This window comes from Pseudorca crassidens, chromosome 19, assembly GCF_039906515.1.
Source record: "Pseudorca crassidens isolate mPseCra1 chromosome 19, mPseCra1.hap1, whole genome shotgun sequence".
NCBI classification, from domain to species: Eukaryota; Metazoa; Chordata; class Mammalia; order Artiodactyla; family Delphinidae; genus Pseudorca; species Pseudorca crassidens.
The window spans coordinates 59,082,438-59,095,215 of record NC_090314.1 but is presented as its reverse complement, the minus strand read 5'-3'; the positions used below and the strand labels follow the sequence as shown (position 1 = coordinate 59,095,215).

General features: G+C 50.5%; 2 protein-coding genes across 3 annotated transcripts in view; one reads left to right on the top strand and one right to left on the bottom strand.

Moving 5' to 3' along the window:
- SLC39A11 (solute carrier family 39 member 11) overlaps positions 1–12,778 on the bottom strand; it is a 411,239-nt gene that overhangs the window by 384,193 nt on the left and 14,268 nt on the right. The gene's annotated exons all lie outside the window — the stretch shown is intronic.
- Positions 2,725–11,794, top strand: SSTR2 (somatostatin receptor 2). 2 transcript variants are annotated; one of them, XR_010937142.1, is made up of 3 exons: positions 2,725–3,285; positions 7,204–9,248; positions 11,197–11,794. XR_010937142.1 is itself a non-coding variant. In XM_067714077.1 (2 exons), the coding sequence occupies exon 2, from the start codon at positions 7,294–7,296 to the stop codon at positions 8,401–8,403; it is 1,110 nt and encodes a 369-aa protein (XP_067570178.1). In that variant the 5' UTR covers positions 2,725–3,285; positions 7,204–7,293; the 3' UTR covers positions 8,404–11,794. The 2 variants fall into 2 exon arrangements, 1 of the variants encoding a protein (XP_067570178.1); XM_067714077.1 differs by having other exon boundaries at positions 7,204–11,794.

The window sequence follows — 12,778 nt, the reverse complement described above, 5'->3', positions numbered from 1 at the left end:
TGGTTCAAGGTCTGGTTACTTAGTTACTCAGCAAACTGCAGAGGAAGGGGAGGCAGCCCCACCGGTGACAGTGCAGACTTCATTTGGCAGATGGAGGGGAAGTCGGAAGAGCAGCCATCAGGACTCAAAGAGGGACCAGAACCCTGAGGGTAGCCGCCAAGTGCAGGTGGCAGCAAAATCAAACAGCTCTCTCAAGTCATTCAAAGCCGGGAGAGGGAAGCCTCCCTTGTCCGGACAAAACCAACAATTGTTCTAGATTACACAGTTTCTGCTGTCAAGGTCAAGGTTGTTCAGACTCCACTCATCCAGCTCTGCGGTGGAGACAGGCGTGCCTGAGGTGGATGGATCAGGCCAGTACTTTTTCCAGGCTGGACTCACCCCACCTGCCTTATGGGGAGGCGGGGGAGAGGAGGCTTCACAAGGAAAGGACAGCGAAGGGGGATTTCACTGGATCAGATCATCCGAGATAAAGAGCATTGTTGAGGAGGTCTTGGAAAAGACACGACAGCCAGTTGACCTGAGAGCCGGACCAGGGCAATCTGAGGCTCGGTGCCCCCTCCCCTGTCCTTGGAACGTACATTCCCTTGCTAGGAACCATCTCAAAGCCTTCAGAGCGAAGTGTTGCCGAGACCATCCAGAACGAACACATGACTGAGCCCCCTTAAGGCCTTTATATAAATGTCTAAGATCCTGGAGGGCGGGAGCAGAGATCTACGCATTTTGCGGCACCCAAGATAAGCCTCACGTGTGACTTTCTTGCTTCTTAAAACTGCCACCCACCAATCTTCGGTGGCTGCCTTTCTTCCGTCTCTTCTTGCCCTCCGTGTCCAGGGGAGGCAGTTTTGAATTTCACCTGGGAAACCCCTGAGGTTGCACCCAAGACGACTACTAATTGCCCCAGCTAGCTGCCTTGAAGGGAGATGGTTATTCAGCCGATCCATCAGGGGCAGTCTGCTTTTGCTGGTAGTACTTATATAAAACTAAAACAAAAGCATTGTTGCATCAGGGTTACCCTGAGGGTTGGGAGGGGACGGGAAGGGGGACATTGAGAGCCACTGGTTCATTTCTTGTATAGGTTAGAAAACCGATTCTTTTTCAAAAAAACAACACAGGAGTTTGGCAACAACAGCTCAAGATCTTTGAAAAGATAATATGGTTCCCGGGAAAGGAATTTGAGATCGGAATAGGCATTTCCTGGATCTTCCTTTTCTTCCTCTTTTCCTGGAAACCAGTTGGGTCATTCGTTTTTGTTGTGTTTTTTTTTAATTTTTTAAAAAATGTATTTATTTTTTGTTTATTGATTTTTGGCTGCGTTGGGTCTTCGTTGCTGCGCGTGGGCTTTCTCTAGTTGCGGCGAGCAGGGGCTACTCTTCGTTGCGGTGCGCGGGCTTCTCATTGTGGTGGCTTCTCTTGTTGCGGAGCACGGGTTCTAGGCCCACAGGCTTCAGTAGTTGTGGCGCACAGTCTCAGTAGTTGTGGCACGTGGGCTCAGTAGTTGTGGCTCGCAGGCTCTAGAGCGCAGGCTCAGCAGTTGTGGCGCACAGGCTTAGTTGCTCCGCGGCATGTGGGATCTTCCCAGACAAGGGTTCAAACCCACGTCCCCTGCATTGGCAGGCGGATTCTTAACCACTGTGCCACCAGGGAAGCCCTGGGTCATTGGTTTTAAACTAGAAGTTGCAACAGGTACTACTGCAGCAGCTCTGTCCCCCCCGACCCCCCCACCCCAAGCATGCAGGGTTCTCTTGAGCTCAATTCCACTCTGTCTCCTGGTACTATGACCACCCCTCCTTTTTCCAGCTGGTGGTGAGCAGGGGCACCCCTATTCTGTTGAGCTACCCGGATAACGATTCAAGTCCCATTAGGACTGACATCTCAGAAAGAGACACATCCAAGGATAACCCTTGATTTCCACCCTCGCGGTGGGTACCCCAAGACACAGACTTGCCCAGATAGAAACTAGCAGTTGATTGCTACCTTACCTGGTGGTTCCAACTTCCCAGGTCACTCACCCATCTCTAGGGCTCACCGTACCTGCTAACCAGCCTCTGGACTGTAACTTTCACTGGTGAATTGCAAATCAGATAATAGCACAGTCAGAGCCAGCTCAGCCCACAGAAAAAAACTATAGTTGGCGTTTGCTTTCTGTTTTCCCGTCTTCTAATACTGTACTCAGGATGGTGAGTGTGTGTGTGTGTGTGTGTGTGTGTGTGTGTGTGTGTGTGTGTGTGCGTGTGTGTACTTGGAGGAGGGTGAGGAAGGAGAGGCTGCAGGACCAATTATGACATTAAACTTGGAACAGAAGCTGAATCATCACAGTCAAAAAATAAATAGCTCTACCTGTAGGGGACACAGCACCTACTTCATGCACGTTTGTATGCATTTGCTCCCTCACAGCAGGGAAGAGGAGGGGCTGTGCCGAGTCCGACCAGCAGGTGCCCACGGTCAAGGTTAAGGTAGGGGACGGGCTGCACGGCCACTGCATCTCCAAGCTGTGGAAAGCTGGGAGGGCTGGGATGAGACGCTCCCTTGCTGGGCCTCTGACTGCTCCCGCACCCGAATTTTGGAACCCGAGTGCGTGCTCACACCCTTTGCGGAGGGGCGTTGGTCACCACATGGAGAAGGGCCTTCCCCGGACCCGTTTTCTCCCGCTCCATCCCCTGGCCCTGCGCCCGGGGATGACCCACTGCTTTGCAAACTTGTCTGAATGCAGAGATGGCAGAGGTCGCGGAGCAAGTCTGGGTCGCCGGGCGCCACTCCAGCTGCCTGGAATAGGCTGGGTGAAATAGAACAGACTCTGTGAAAGCGGACGGAAGACAGCGCGTGTCCCTGCCACCGGTCTTGGGGAGGCCGAAATCGCTCGACCCTTCGCGCCCCGCACGCGCGTCCCCTTCTACCCCGGGCGCCCACGACCTCCGCCCGGAGCCCCCCGCAGGATTCTCGGTGCGGCTCAACCCTGTCCGCCCACAGGACCGGGAGGGCGGAGCGAGCTGCCGTGACGTAATGGGGGGGCGTGGGGAAATGAGCCGAGGGGCCCGCGCTCGGCACGGCCAGTGCAGGCGGCGCAGCCACCCGCGCGCGCGGTCCGTCACTCGCGCCCGGAGCCTCAGTCCGCGGCTCGGCGCCCGGGATCTGTGGGCCCAGCGAGCTCTCGGCGGTGCGACTCGCGAGCGGAGCGGGCAGCTCTGGACGCCGAGCGCCGGCCAAGCGGCTGCGCACCCGGCTGGGTTGGGGACGGCCGCTGGGTGCCGGCGAACCGAGTTGGCGGATTGCAGCGGAAAAGCAAAGGTGAGCTGTGTGTGTGTGTGTGTGTGTGTGTGTGTGTGTGTGTGTGTGTGTGTATGAGAGTGAGAGAGAGAGAGAGAGAGAGACAAGCACTTGGGCACCTGGGTGCGTCTGCGCTGCATGGGGGTGCGCGCGTCGGTGTGCCCGACTGTAGGTCCCGGTGCGTGGTTCTCCACCCTCGTGTTTTTGGGGGTGATTTTGGTGGGAATGAACGACAGCGGGTGTCCCGGCGTGAGTGGGGCGCCGTGGGTCGTGTGTGCTGGAACGGACGTGTCCGCACAGCTGCATGCTGGTGTGCGTGGCGTGCGCCCTTGTGCGGTCCTGGTCCCCCAGCCGAGTGTCCAGGTGACAGCTTCGACGGCGACAGTTCCTCTCCCATTCGCCCGCAAAAGAGCCGGGACGCGAGGAGAGCGAGGCCGGGGCGGGGGACACCGCCGGGGCTCCTGCGGACGCGCACCCGGGATCCGAGCCTGTGAGTGGGAAGCGACGGAGCAGGAAAGGGGTTCCTCCCTTGTTCTTTCTCGCCGGGCCTGGGACACGGATCCCGAGCCGTGCAGGGTCTGCTCCCCAGCGCCCGGGCGGAGAGAACAGGATGCCTAGGTGTGGAGAGACCGAATCTCTGACTGGCCTGCGCCCGCGAGCCGCCGGCCAAATCCCCAAGCGGCTGTCGCCCGCTCCCAGCTGTGCCTGATGCCCCGGCCTCTCTCTGCCTTCAGAGACAAGGGTGCTGGCAGGACAATCTTTAATCTCCTCCTCCTGGAAACAGAAGGGAATCCTTCAGGAAACCCTTGGGTCTGATGGCCAGCGAGGTGGATGGCGCAGAGGAGGATTTTCTGTGCCCGCCTGGAGAGCCAGCTGGGCGGGCCGGAGTCTCACCTCTCCCCACTGCCCTTCAGCCAGCGCTGCCTCGGCTTTTCCTAGGCGCACCAGCACCTCGGTGGCCTGCACCTGGCTACTGAGTCTCCCCCAACCTGTGGGGCTCACGCTTCAGCCGCCCGGTGACCCACTGGGGTTTAGGAGGCCCGAGGGAAGTGGGGTGGGGCCTGAATGGAGGGAAAGATGCTGGGGAGAAGGGAAAAACTGAAGCTGAGCAGGATTTAGAACCACCCCGGATGCGTGGTCCCCATCCCAACATTCTTAGGCTGGGAACCACAGCCCCTCTGGGAGGGGAGGGGATGCTCTAGACCATTCTCACCCTCCTCTCCAGAAGAGCTGGAGTCAGTCTCAGAGGAAACCAACAACCAGGCATGTCCAGGATCTAACAATTCTTAGGCTGGAAAAAATAAAGCAGAAAAACCAAACTTCCTGGTGCATTTAACCACAATCCAGCAACGAATGATGCCTGGCATTGGACTCCACTTCCAATGAGACACAAATGAAGCAAAGTCACTCAGAGACCTTAGGCAGCTGACTTCGCTGTTGATGCAGTAAGATTCACTGTGATTCAAACTCATTTCTTCTTTGGAGGAGGCTTCTCACTCCGGACTGGTTCCCCAGCTTACCATCTCTGCCACCTTCACCAAGCTCTGAACTCTGTCTGTTGCTACCTCTCTCAAAAATGACCCTATGCAATTCCATCCCATTGTGTGAGACTCTAGCGGAAAAGGCAAAGTCAGGGCTGGAGGTCAGCATTCAACCAACCCACCCTCACCTGCCTGCATCATCACCCCTATCCCCAGAGCTCTACACAGGGCTTCTGCAGCCCAGAGGTCTTCAGTTTTACCCAGACATAGGAGTGTGACCTTGCACATCACATAGATGGGACCCTGGAAATGCTAGTGATGAATGTATACTCCAATGCAGGCGCCTTAAATAAGATTCTGGGTTAGAAGAATTTAAGTAACTAGCGAAACAGATAGAAATGATATTGGAAACAACCTATGTTAACTCAGGGATGCCAAAGATGGTTTCTTCACAGCTTCTGTTTTTAACAGCTGCCAGTTTATGCTTTTCAGCCAGTGCAGACATTGAATCCGGGGTCCCCAAAGCACCCTGCAGGAAGATCAGTCACAAAGCCCAGACCCCACTCTACAGGCAGTTGTGTAGTGGGGAAATCAGCACAGAAAGGATGAGCAATGCGCCTGGCGGTGCAGAATGAACCGGAGGCAGAGGTGGGCAAGCATCCTGAGGCATTCATTGCTGGCTCAGTCCCCTATAACTCATCAGCAGTCTCTCCAAGCAGAAAGGAGCTATCTCCAGTCTTCACTCAGGCACCAAGAAAAGCGCCCTGCTCAGAGGAAATGTGTCCACCAAATGAACTATTCCCACTATGAGCTCAGCACATCACCCCTTTTCCAGCCTCCCTCTTCCCAGAATGACCTCTTACCTGCCCTCCTGGCTTCATGTATTCAAGACCCAACTCAAACATTCCTCACGTGAAGCCTCCTCTGAATCCCCCAGCAGAGAAAGGCATTCTTAGATCCTTTGTTCATATCTCCATGCAACTCACACCCTGTAAGAGTTGGCATCCTTCCTGTCTCCCCTCCTAAGTTGTCACCTCCATATCTTGTTCACTCCTGTACCCCTGGTATCCAGAACAAAGAAGCCCCCCAGTGATGTTTTCTGAATGACCGCAGATAAATCATTTAATTATGTGATGAGCTATTGTTCTATATCTTAGGCCAAGCCAACAGTGTTATAATTACTTTCTCGGCATGGAGGTAAAACAGGAGTCAGCTGCTTCAAACCAAAGCCCGGTTATCAGCCACTAGTTTTCCAGTCCACTGAGCAGCAACTGTGATGCTGCGAAAAGTGCAGAAGACCTGGGTGTCCTGTGTTCAAATCCCAGCTCCACCAATGATGTACAAGGGAATGGGAACAAGTTCCCTAAACTCTCTAAGCCTCAGTTTCCTCATCTGTAAAATGGGGATAATTATCCCCACCTCATAGGATGGTTGGCAAGGTCAAGGGGACAGCGGATGTGAACGAGCGACATCTGTGTTTGGAACTCACTTCTGTGAATGAGCCTTCCTCCCTCACACCGGTTCCTGTTTTTATGCCTAATCAGGGGATCACAGGCAAATTCTCTGGGGTGTTAAAAGATGAGCATCCTGCCGAGGGACTTGGGCAAGGACTCTCCGAGGCATGAGGAGGTCAAGCACGGAGTAACGAGAAACAAAAACGGAAGAAACAAAAATCAACTACAGCATACATTTGAAAAATAAAAGCAAGCCAGATCTTTATTTTTAATATTTAAGACTATAAATTGGTTCCTCGTGTAGGCAGCTTTCAATAAATTAGAAATAAGTAAAATGGTAGATGAAAAAGGGAGAAAAGATAAAATTTTTTAGAGTTCTGATGATGAAGCCAGCACAGTGCTGGGCATTTTCACCTCCGCCGCATCACTTGGCCTTCATGACACCTCCACTGTAACAGATGAGAGTCAGAGCGGTCACGTGCCTGGCGCGGGGTCACGTGGGCTCCATGGGTGGACCCTACGTTTTTTTCACCTCTGAAGTCTGGGATTTTTCCACGATGGGATTTTTCAGAATGGAAAGACTCCAAAGCAGTCGACAAGCCAACGTAGATTTCCTCAAGGGGAAAAGGCCAGGAATGCCGGCGTCAGACTCCTCTGAGGTCAGACCTCTCCAAGCTCTGCCTCTTTACAGAGCTTGGAGCGGTCCGGACCAGTTAGCTGCTTAGGAATCGCTGTGTTGCAGCCACCGCCAACTCCCATGTGTGCATCACCAAAGGTGACAAGATAAACTCTGATGACTTGACTCAAACCCTTTCCCCCCAGTGGACAAACAACTCAAAAAGCCTGCACGCTGATGAGAATGGGCTGGTAGGCTCACGTTGATGTGAAAGATAACACACTTTCCAATTGAAGAGCATCTGACAAGGCAAACCAGAAACACGGAAAGCTGGTGAGAACTTAAGTAGCCTCTGACTGATGAATCAATTTTCCTTTTTTCCTTGCAGATGCCACAGTGGATCCTTTGCCTCCAGGACCCGTGAAGGTGAGAGTAAGGTCTCTGGCTGGTGGGAACTAGCCTAAGCTGCCAGGCAGCCATGGATCTGGCATACGAACTACTCAATGGGACCCAACCTTGGCTTTCCTCTCCATTCGACCTCAGTGGCTCCGTGGCTACAGCCAACATTTCCAACCAAACAGAGCCATACTATGACCTGACCAGCAATGCAGTCCTCACCTTCATATATTTTGTGGTCTGCATCATTGGGTTGTGTGGCAACACGCTTGTCATTTATGTCATCCTCCGCTATGCCAAGATGAAGACCATCACCAACGTTTACATCCTCAACCTGGCCATCGCAGACGAACTCTTCATGCTGGGTCTGCCCTTCCTGGCCATGCAGGTGGCTCTGGTCCACTGGCCCTTTGGCAAGGCCATCTGCCGGGTCGTCATGACTGTGGATGGCATCAATCAGTTCACCAGCATCTTCTGCTTGACAGTCATGAGCATTGACCGATACCTGGCTGTGGTCCACCCCATCAAGTCGGCCAAGTGGAGGAGACCCCGGACAGCCAAGATGATCAACGTGGCTGTGTGGGGGGTCTCTCTGCTGGTCATCTTGCCTATCATGATATATGCTGGCCTTCGGAGCAACCAATGGGGGAGGAGCAGCTGCACCATCAACTGGCCAGGCGAATCCGGGGCGTGGTACACAGGCTTCATCATCTACGCCTTCATCTTGGGGTTCCTGGTGCCCCTCACCATCATCTGTCTTTGCTACCTGTTCATTATCATCAAAGTGAAGTCCTCTGGAATCCGAGTGGGTTCCTCCAAGAGGAAAAAGTCTGAGAAGAAGGTCACCCGGATGGTGTCCATCGTGGTGGCCGTCTTCATTTTCTGCTGGCTCCCCTTCTACATCTTCAATGTCTCTTCGGTGTCCGTGGCCATCAGTCCCACCCCAGCCCTTAAGGGCATGTTTGACTTTGTGGTGGCCCTCACCTATGCTAACAGCTGTGCCAACCCTATCCTGTATGCCTTCTTGTCTGACAACTTCAAGAAGAGCTTCCAGAATGTCCTCTGCTTGGTCAAGGTGAGCGGCACAGACGACGGGGAACGAAGTGACAGTAAGCAGGACAAATCCCGGCTGAATGAGACCACGGAGACGCAGAGGACCCTCCTCAATGGAGACCTCCAGACCAGTATCTGAACTGCCTGAAAAATCAATCAATCAAGCGCCAAGCTCTGCGACCGGCTGTGTGCTCCGCACCCCACCCCCTTCCCTCCCTCCCCCATCACCTGGCTTCTAGAATATGGAAGTGCTCAGCATGAGTCCTCTTCAGAGAATGGTGTTTGAGTCCGGCTTGTCTGAGTGAATGACAATGTATTAAGCTGATTACCTCCCCCTTAAAGTGAACATTTCAATGCAGGCAGACAATGCAGAGTCTGGAGAGGTGATCTTTGGAGGCGCTGAAGTTCCACAAAAACAGAAAACCCTCTCTGTGTGTGTGTGTGTTTAAAGCCCAATCTGTAGTCTTGTGGTCTTACATTTATACTTGCCTGTTCCTATCTAGTCCCTGTAGAGTCATGACCTACGTTTCCTGAGTTCATGTACACAAGTAGAAAGTTCAAATGTGCATAGTATAGGTGGACATTTATTTCAATATGGTACCCGCAGGAATGGACTTACCCTGAAGCCAATAGAGTTTAAGCTTCAGGGGTCTCTCTTGCTTTGGCAGGATGTTCACATGGCCGTATGTTTTTGGGAAAAAAAAAAAAAAAGAAAGTAAAAGTATGGCCATGCCACCTTGCTCACCCACAACAGACACACTAAACATCGACCTTTAATCCACGGATTCCCTGGGCTACTCCTCAAGCACTGTTACAGACAGGCGCTTCACACCATCAGTGACGTTTTCCTGTCCCTGAAATTGTAGCTGGGCTTGTATACAAGCAATAAGAAAAGAGACGATGCCCATTTCATTGGCTGATCACAATTTCCAGAGTACAAAGAAGGACACGCTCGGGTGTTTGCAAGGATGCCATCGTCTCTAGGTTTGTATGAAAGCCTCACTCTCAGTGTCTCATGTGTCAATTATACCATATTTAGGAGTGAGCTTGCCTCTTCTGGCTCCCTAGGCAAGGGCTGCCTGACAGTTAGAATGACTAAGAGCTCCACCTGTGGTTACGGTGCTGCTTTTCTTCTATCTGCCTATGTAACTCATGCCACCTCATTCCCAAAAGCACCGTGGCCCAGAAGATATGTTCAATAAATAATGATAGATAAATCCAAGCAAAAGTAAAGAGGTACAATTGTAAGATGAGACCATCTGGAAAGTTGTTACACAAAACGCGTGCCATAGGGACTTCCCTGGCAGGCCAGTGGTTAAGACTCTGCGCTTCCACTGCAGGCGGCGTAGGTTCAATCCCTGGTCAGGGAACTAAGATGCCACATGCAAAAAAAAAAAAATGCATTCAGTAAAATCCCACAAGGTTACCAAAGGAAAGGTCAGCTGCAAGGTCAGCTCAGGACCTCTTAGCAGCCGCAACTAATGGACAGTGACGCCCCCTCCTCCTCCCTTCTCCTCTTTCATAACAACAAGCAAAGATTTGCAATGAAATGCTTTAAACCCAACTTTACCATTATCGTAATATGTGATGTTCCTGGGTCTTTGCATAAACGCTGACGTTTACTTAGAGAAGTGATTCCAAGGGACCAAGAATAATCCTAGCCTCCACTCAACATGTAATTATGAAGACAGATCGGCTGGATGCCAGGAGAGAGTAAAAAGTGATGTACTCCATTGATTTTAGGATATCTGAGCATTTGGGTTATGCAAGCTACTACTTACCTTCCATTCTCATGGGTGGTAAAGAGCGGTTTAAACCTAAGCGGATGTAGTGAGAAAGGTATCAGGAGAGATGATAGGACATTGGGGCCTGTGTGGAATATGATGTTAGCTTGTGTTTCAGTTAACACAGAGAGCTGAGTAATATTGGACATGGGGTTGGAACTTTGGTGAGGTTCATGCCATAGCTTGGGACAGTCTAAGAGGACACGAGGACAAGGACACTGAAGGATAGAAGGACGCTGCACTTCTTTCTTTTGCTTGTTTTTATGAAGAAGAGAAGAGAAGGAGAAGGAGTCGCGCTCCATTAGCTGTGACTGCTGGGCAGTTCTGAGTTGAACTCGTAGCTGATCCTAAGTAATCATGTGTGATTTTGCTGCGTGCATTTAAAAATTTTTTTAATTGAAATATAGTTAATTTTCAAAGTCATTAATTTCTGCTATACAGCAAAGTGATTCAGTTATATATATTTTTTATATTCTTTTCCATGATGGTTTATCATAGGATATATATATATTTTTTTTAACATCTTTATTGGGGTATAATTGCTTTACAATGGTGTGTTAGTTTCTGCTTTATAACAAAGTGAATCAGTTATACCTATACATATGTTCCCATATCTCTTCCCTGTTGTGTCTCCCTCCCTCCCACCCTCCCTATCCAACCCCTCCAGGCGGTCACAAGGCACGGAGCTGATCTCCCTGTGCTATGCGGCTGCTTCCCACTAGCTATCTACCTTACGTTTGGTAGTGTATATATGTCCATGCCTCTCTCTCGCTTTGTCACAGCTCACCCTTCCCCCTCCCCATATCCTCAAGTCCGTTCTCTAGTAGGTCTGTGTCTTTATTCCTGTCTTACCCCTAGGTTCTTCATGACATTTCTTTTTCTTAAATTCCATATATATGTGTTAGCATACGGTATTTGTCTGTCTCTTTCTGACTTACTTCACTCTGTATGACAGACTCTAGGTCTATCCTATCATAGGATATTGAATAAGTTCTCTGTGCTATACAGTAGGACCTTGTTGTTTATCCCTCCTATATATAATAGTTTATTGCATGCATTTTTGTGTAACAACTTTCCCTACAGTGTCATCTTATAATTGTACCTCTTTTTGTTTTTGCATAAACTTATTTATCTCTCATAAATGGTAGGCAGAGAAGAAGACGGAGGCTGGTGGCTGGGAATTCAGAGCTGGCAGTGAGCTGGAGTCTGCTTACACAAACTCATCCTCTCCTCCAAGACAGAATACAGGTATTGAAGCTTTCGGCCCCAGCTGCCCTAAGTAGGAGCCTCGTGCTGGAAAAGCGTACAGCCTGGTCACTGACAAAGGCAGCAAGTAGGTGGTTGTCGAGGTAGATGTTCGTAATCAGCCCCAGACGTGGCTGTCCAATCAAGACCATCAAGTTACAATGAAAGACAGAAACGAACTTTGGCCTTGTTGAAGAAAGGTGGAAGAGAACCTTCAAAAGGTTCCTTATATGAGGCAGAAGGTCTGATGAGTGTTTCTGAAACATGCATCACCACAAAAAAAATCACAATATTTAGCGGACCAAGCATTTGGGCTTATAAGTAATAACTTATAATCAGCCACTTTTCTAATCCATATTTTTTGCCAGATTCAAAAACACCAAATTTCCTATCAAACGTTCTAGCAAAGCAAACCTTCACCTAAGTAGTTGTTCTGCGTCTAATATGTTAGAAGCAAAACAACTTTCATTCTCATAGGCAGAGCCTCTAATTTTTTTTTTTCCCTAGCAGCTCTTCTAGAAAGTAGGCACCAGGGACTGTATTCTGCTTACAGCTAGAAAGCTTTTATAGCAGTTACCCAAGTCCGCAGACCATCAGAGCTAAGAATAACAGCTCAAGGCCAAGCTTTCACACCTGCCACTCCCACCGCCAACTGCAGTGACTGCCCACCCTTTCCTTTAACTCGGCAGTGACTGAACACAGGCTGGGCACCTAGTTTCCTCGTTTAGATGTGTCAGGTTGTAGATATCTGGACTAGGCTTCAAAACAGAGCTAAATATTAACCAAGACTTAACCAAGTTAAATAGAAAACATGATCGATTTTTCTAAGATTGAAAGTGAGTATAATATCATTAAATGAAACGCTGTAGCTTGATCGCTGGGCTCCATGAACATCTGCTCCCGTAGGACAAAGGTGTTCAGCATGAGAAAGCTGATGACACAGAGGCTCAGGTCCAGGTGGGCAGAGAGGGAGTGTTCACGGAGAAGGAGAGCCTTTATTTTTTTCATCTCTCTCCTTTCCTGGCATCATTGAAGGGCCAGACTCGGGGGAGGAAGAGACCTCTTTGCCAGGATATGTGTCTGGTCCAGAGAGGGGGCTTATTTGTGACCCTGATCCTACAAGGACTGGAAGCAGAAAAGGAATGTACTGGTTAGAGATAAAATTGCCCCATCCTTTTCGAAAAGCCCGTCGAGGAATGGGAGGCAGGGCCCACTTAAAAGGAAATCTGAAACGGCTTCCCAGGGCTTTACCGACTCCAGTTATTCAGTGATGGGACCTCCAATCCCTTAAGCAGTAGAGAAGGTCCCTTGGCAGTGGCAGTCCCCGAAGAGAGAAAGAGGGGTGTGCTGTGAGCTACCAAATAAGGCTATTGTAGCCTGGACACAGAAGACACAGGGGTCCCAGGTCCTTACAAAGAAAAGATTACTAGGTAGCCAGTACGGGGCCCCTGAGAGAAGATTGCTAGTCTCAAGAGAAGAAGAGCC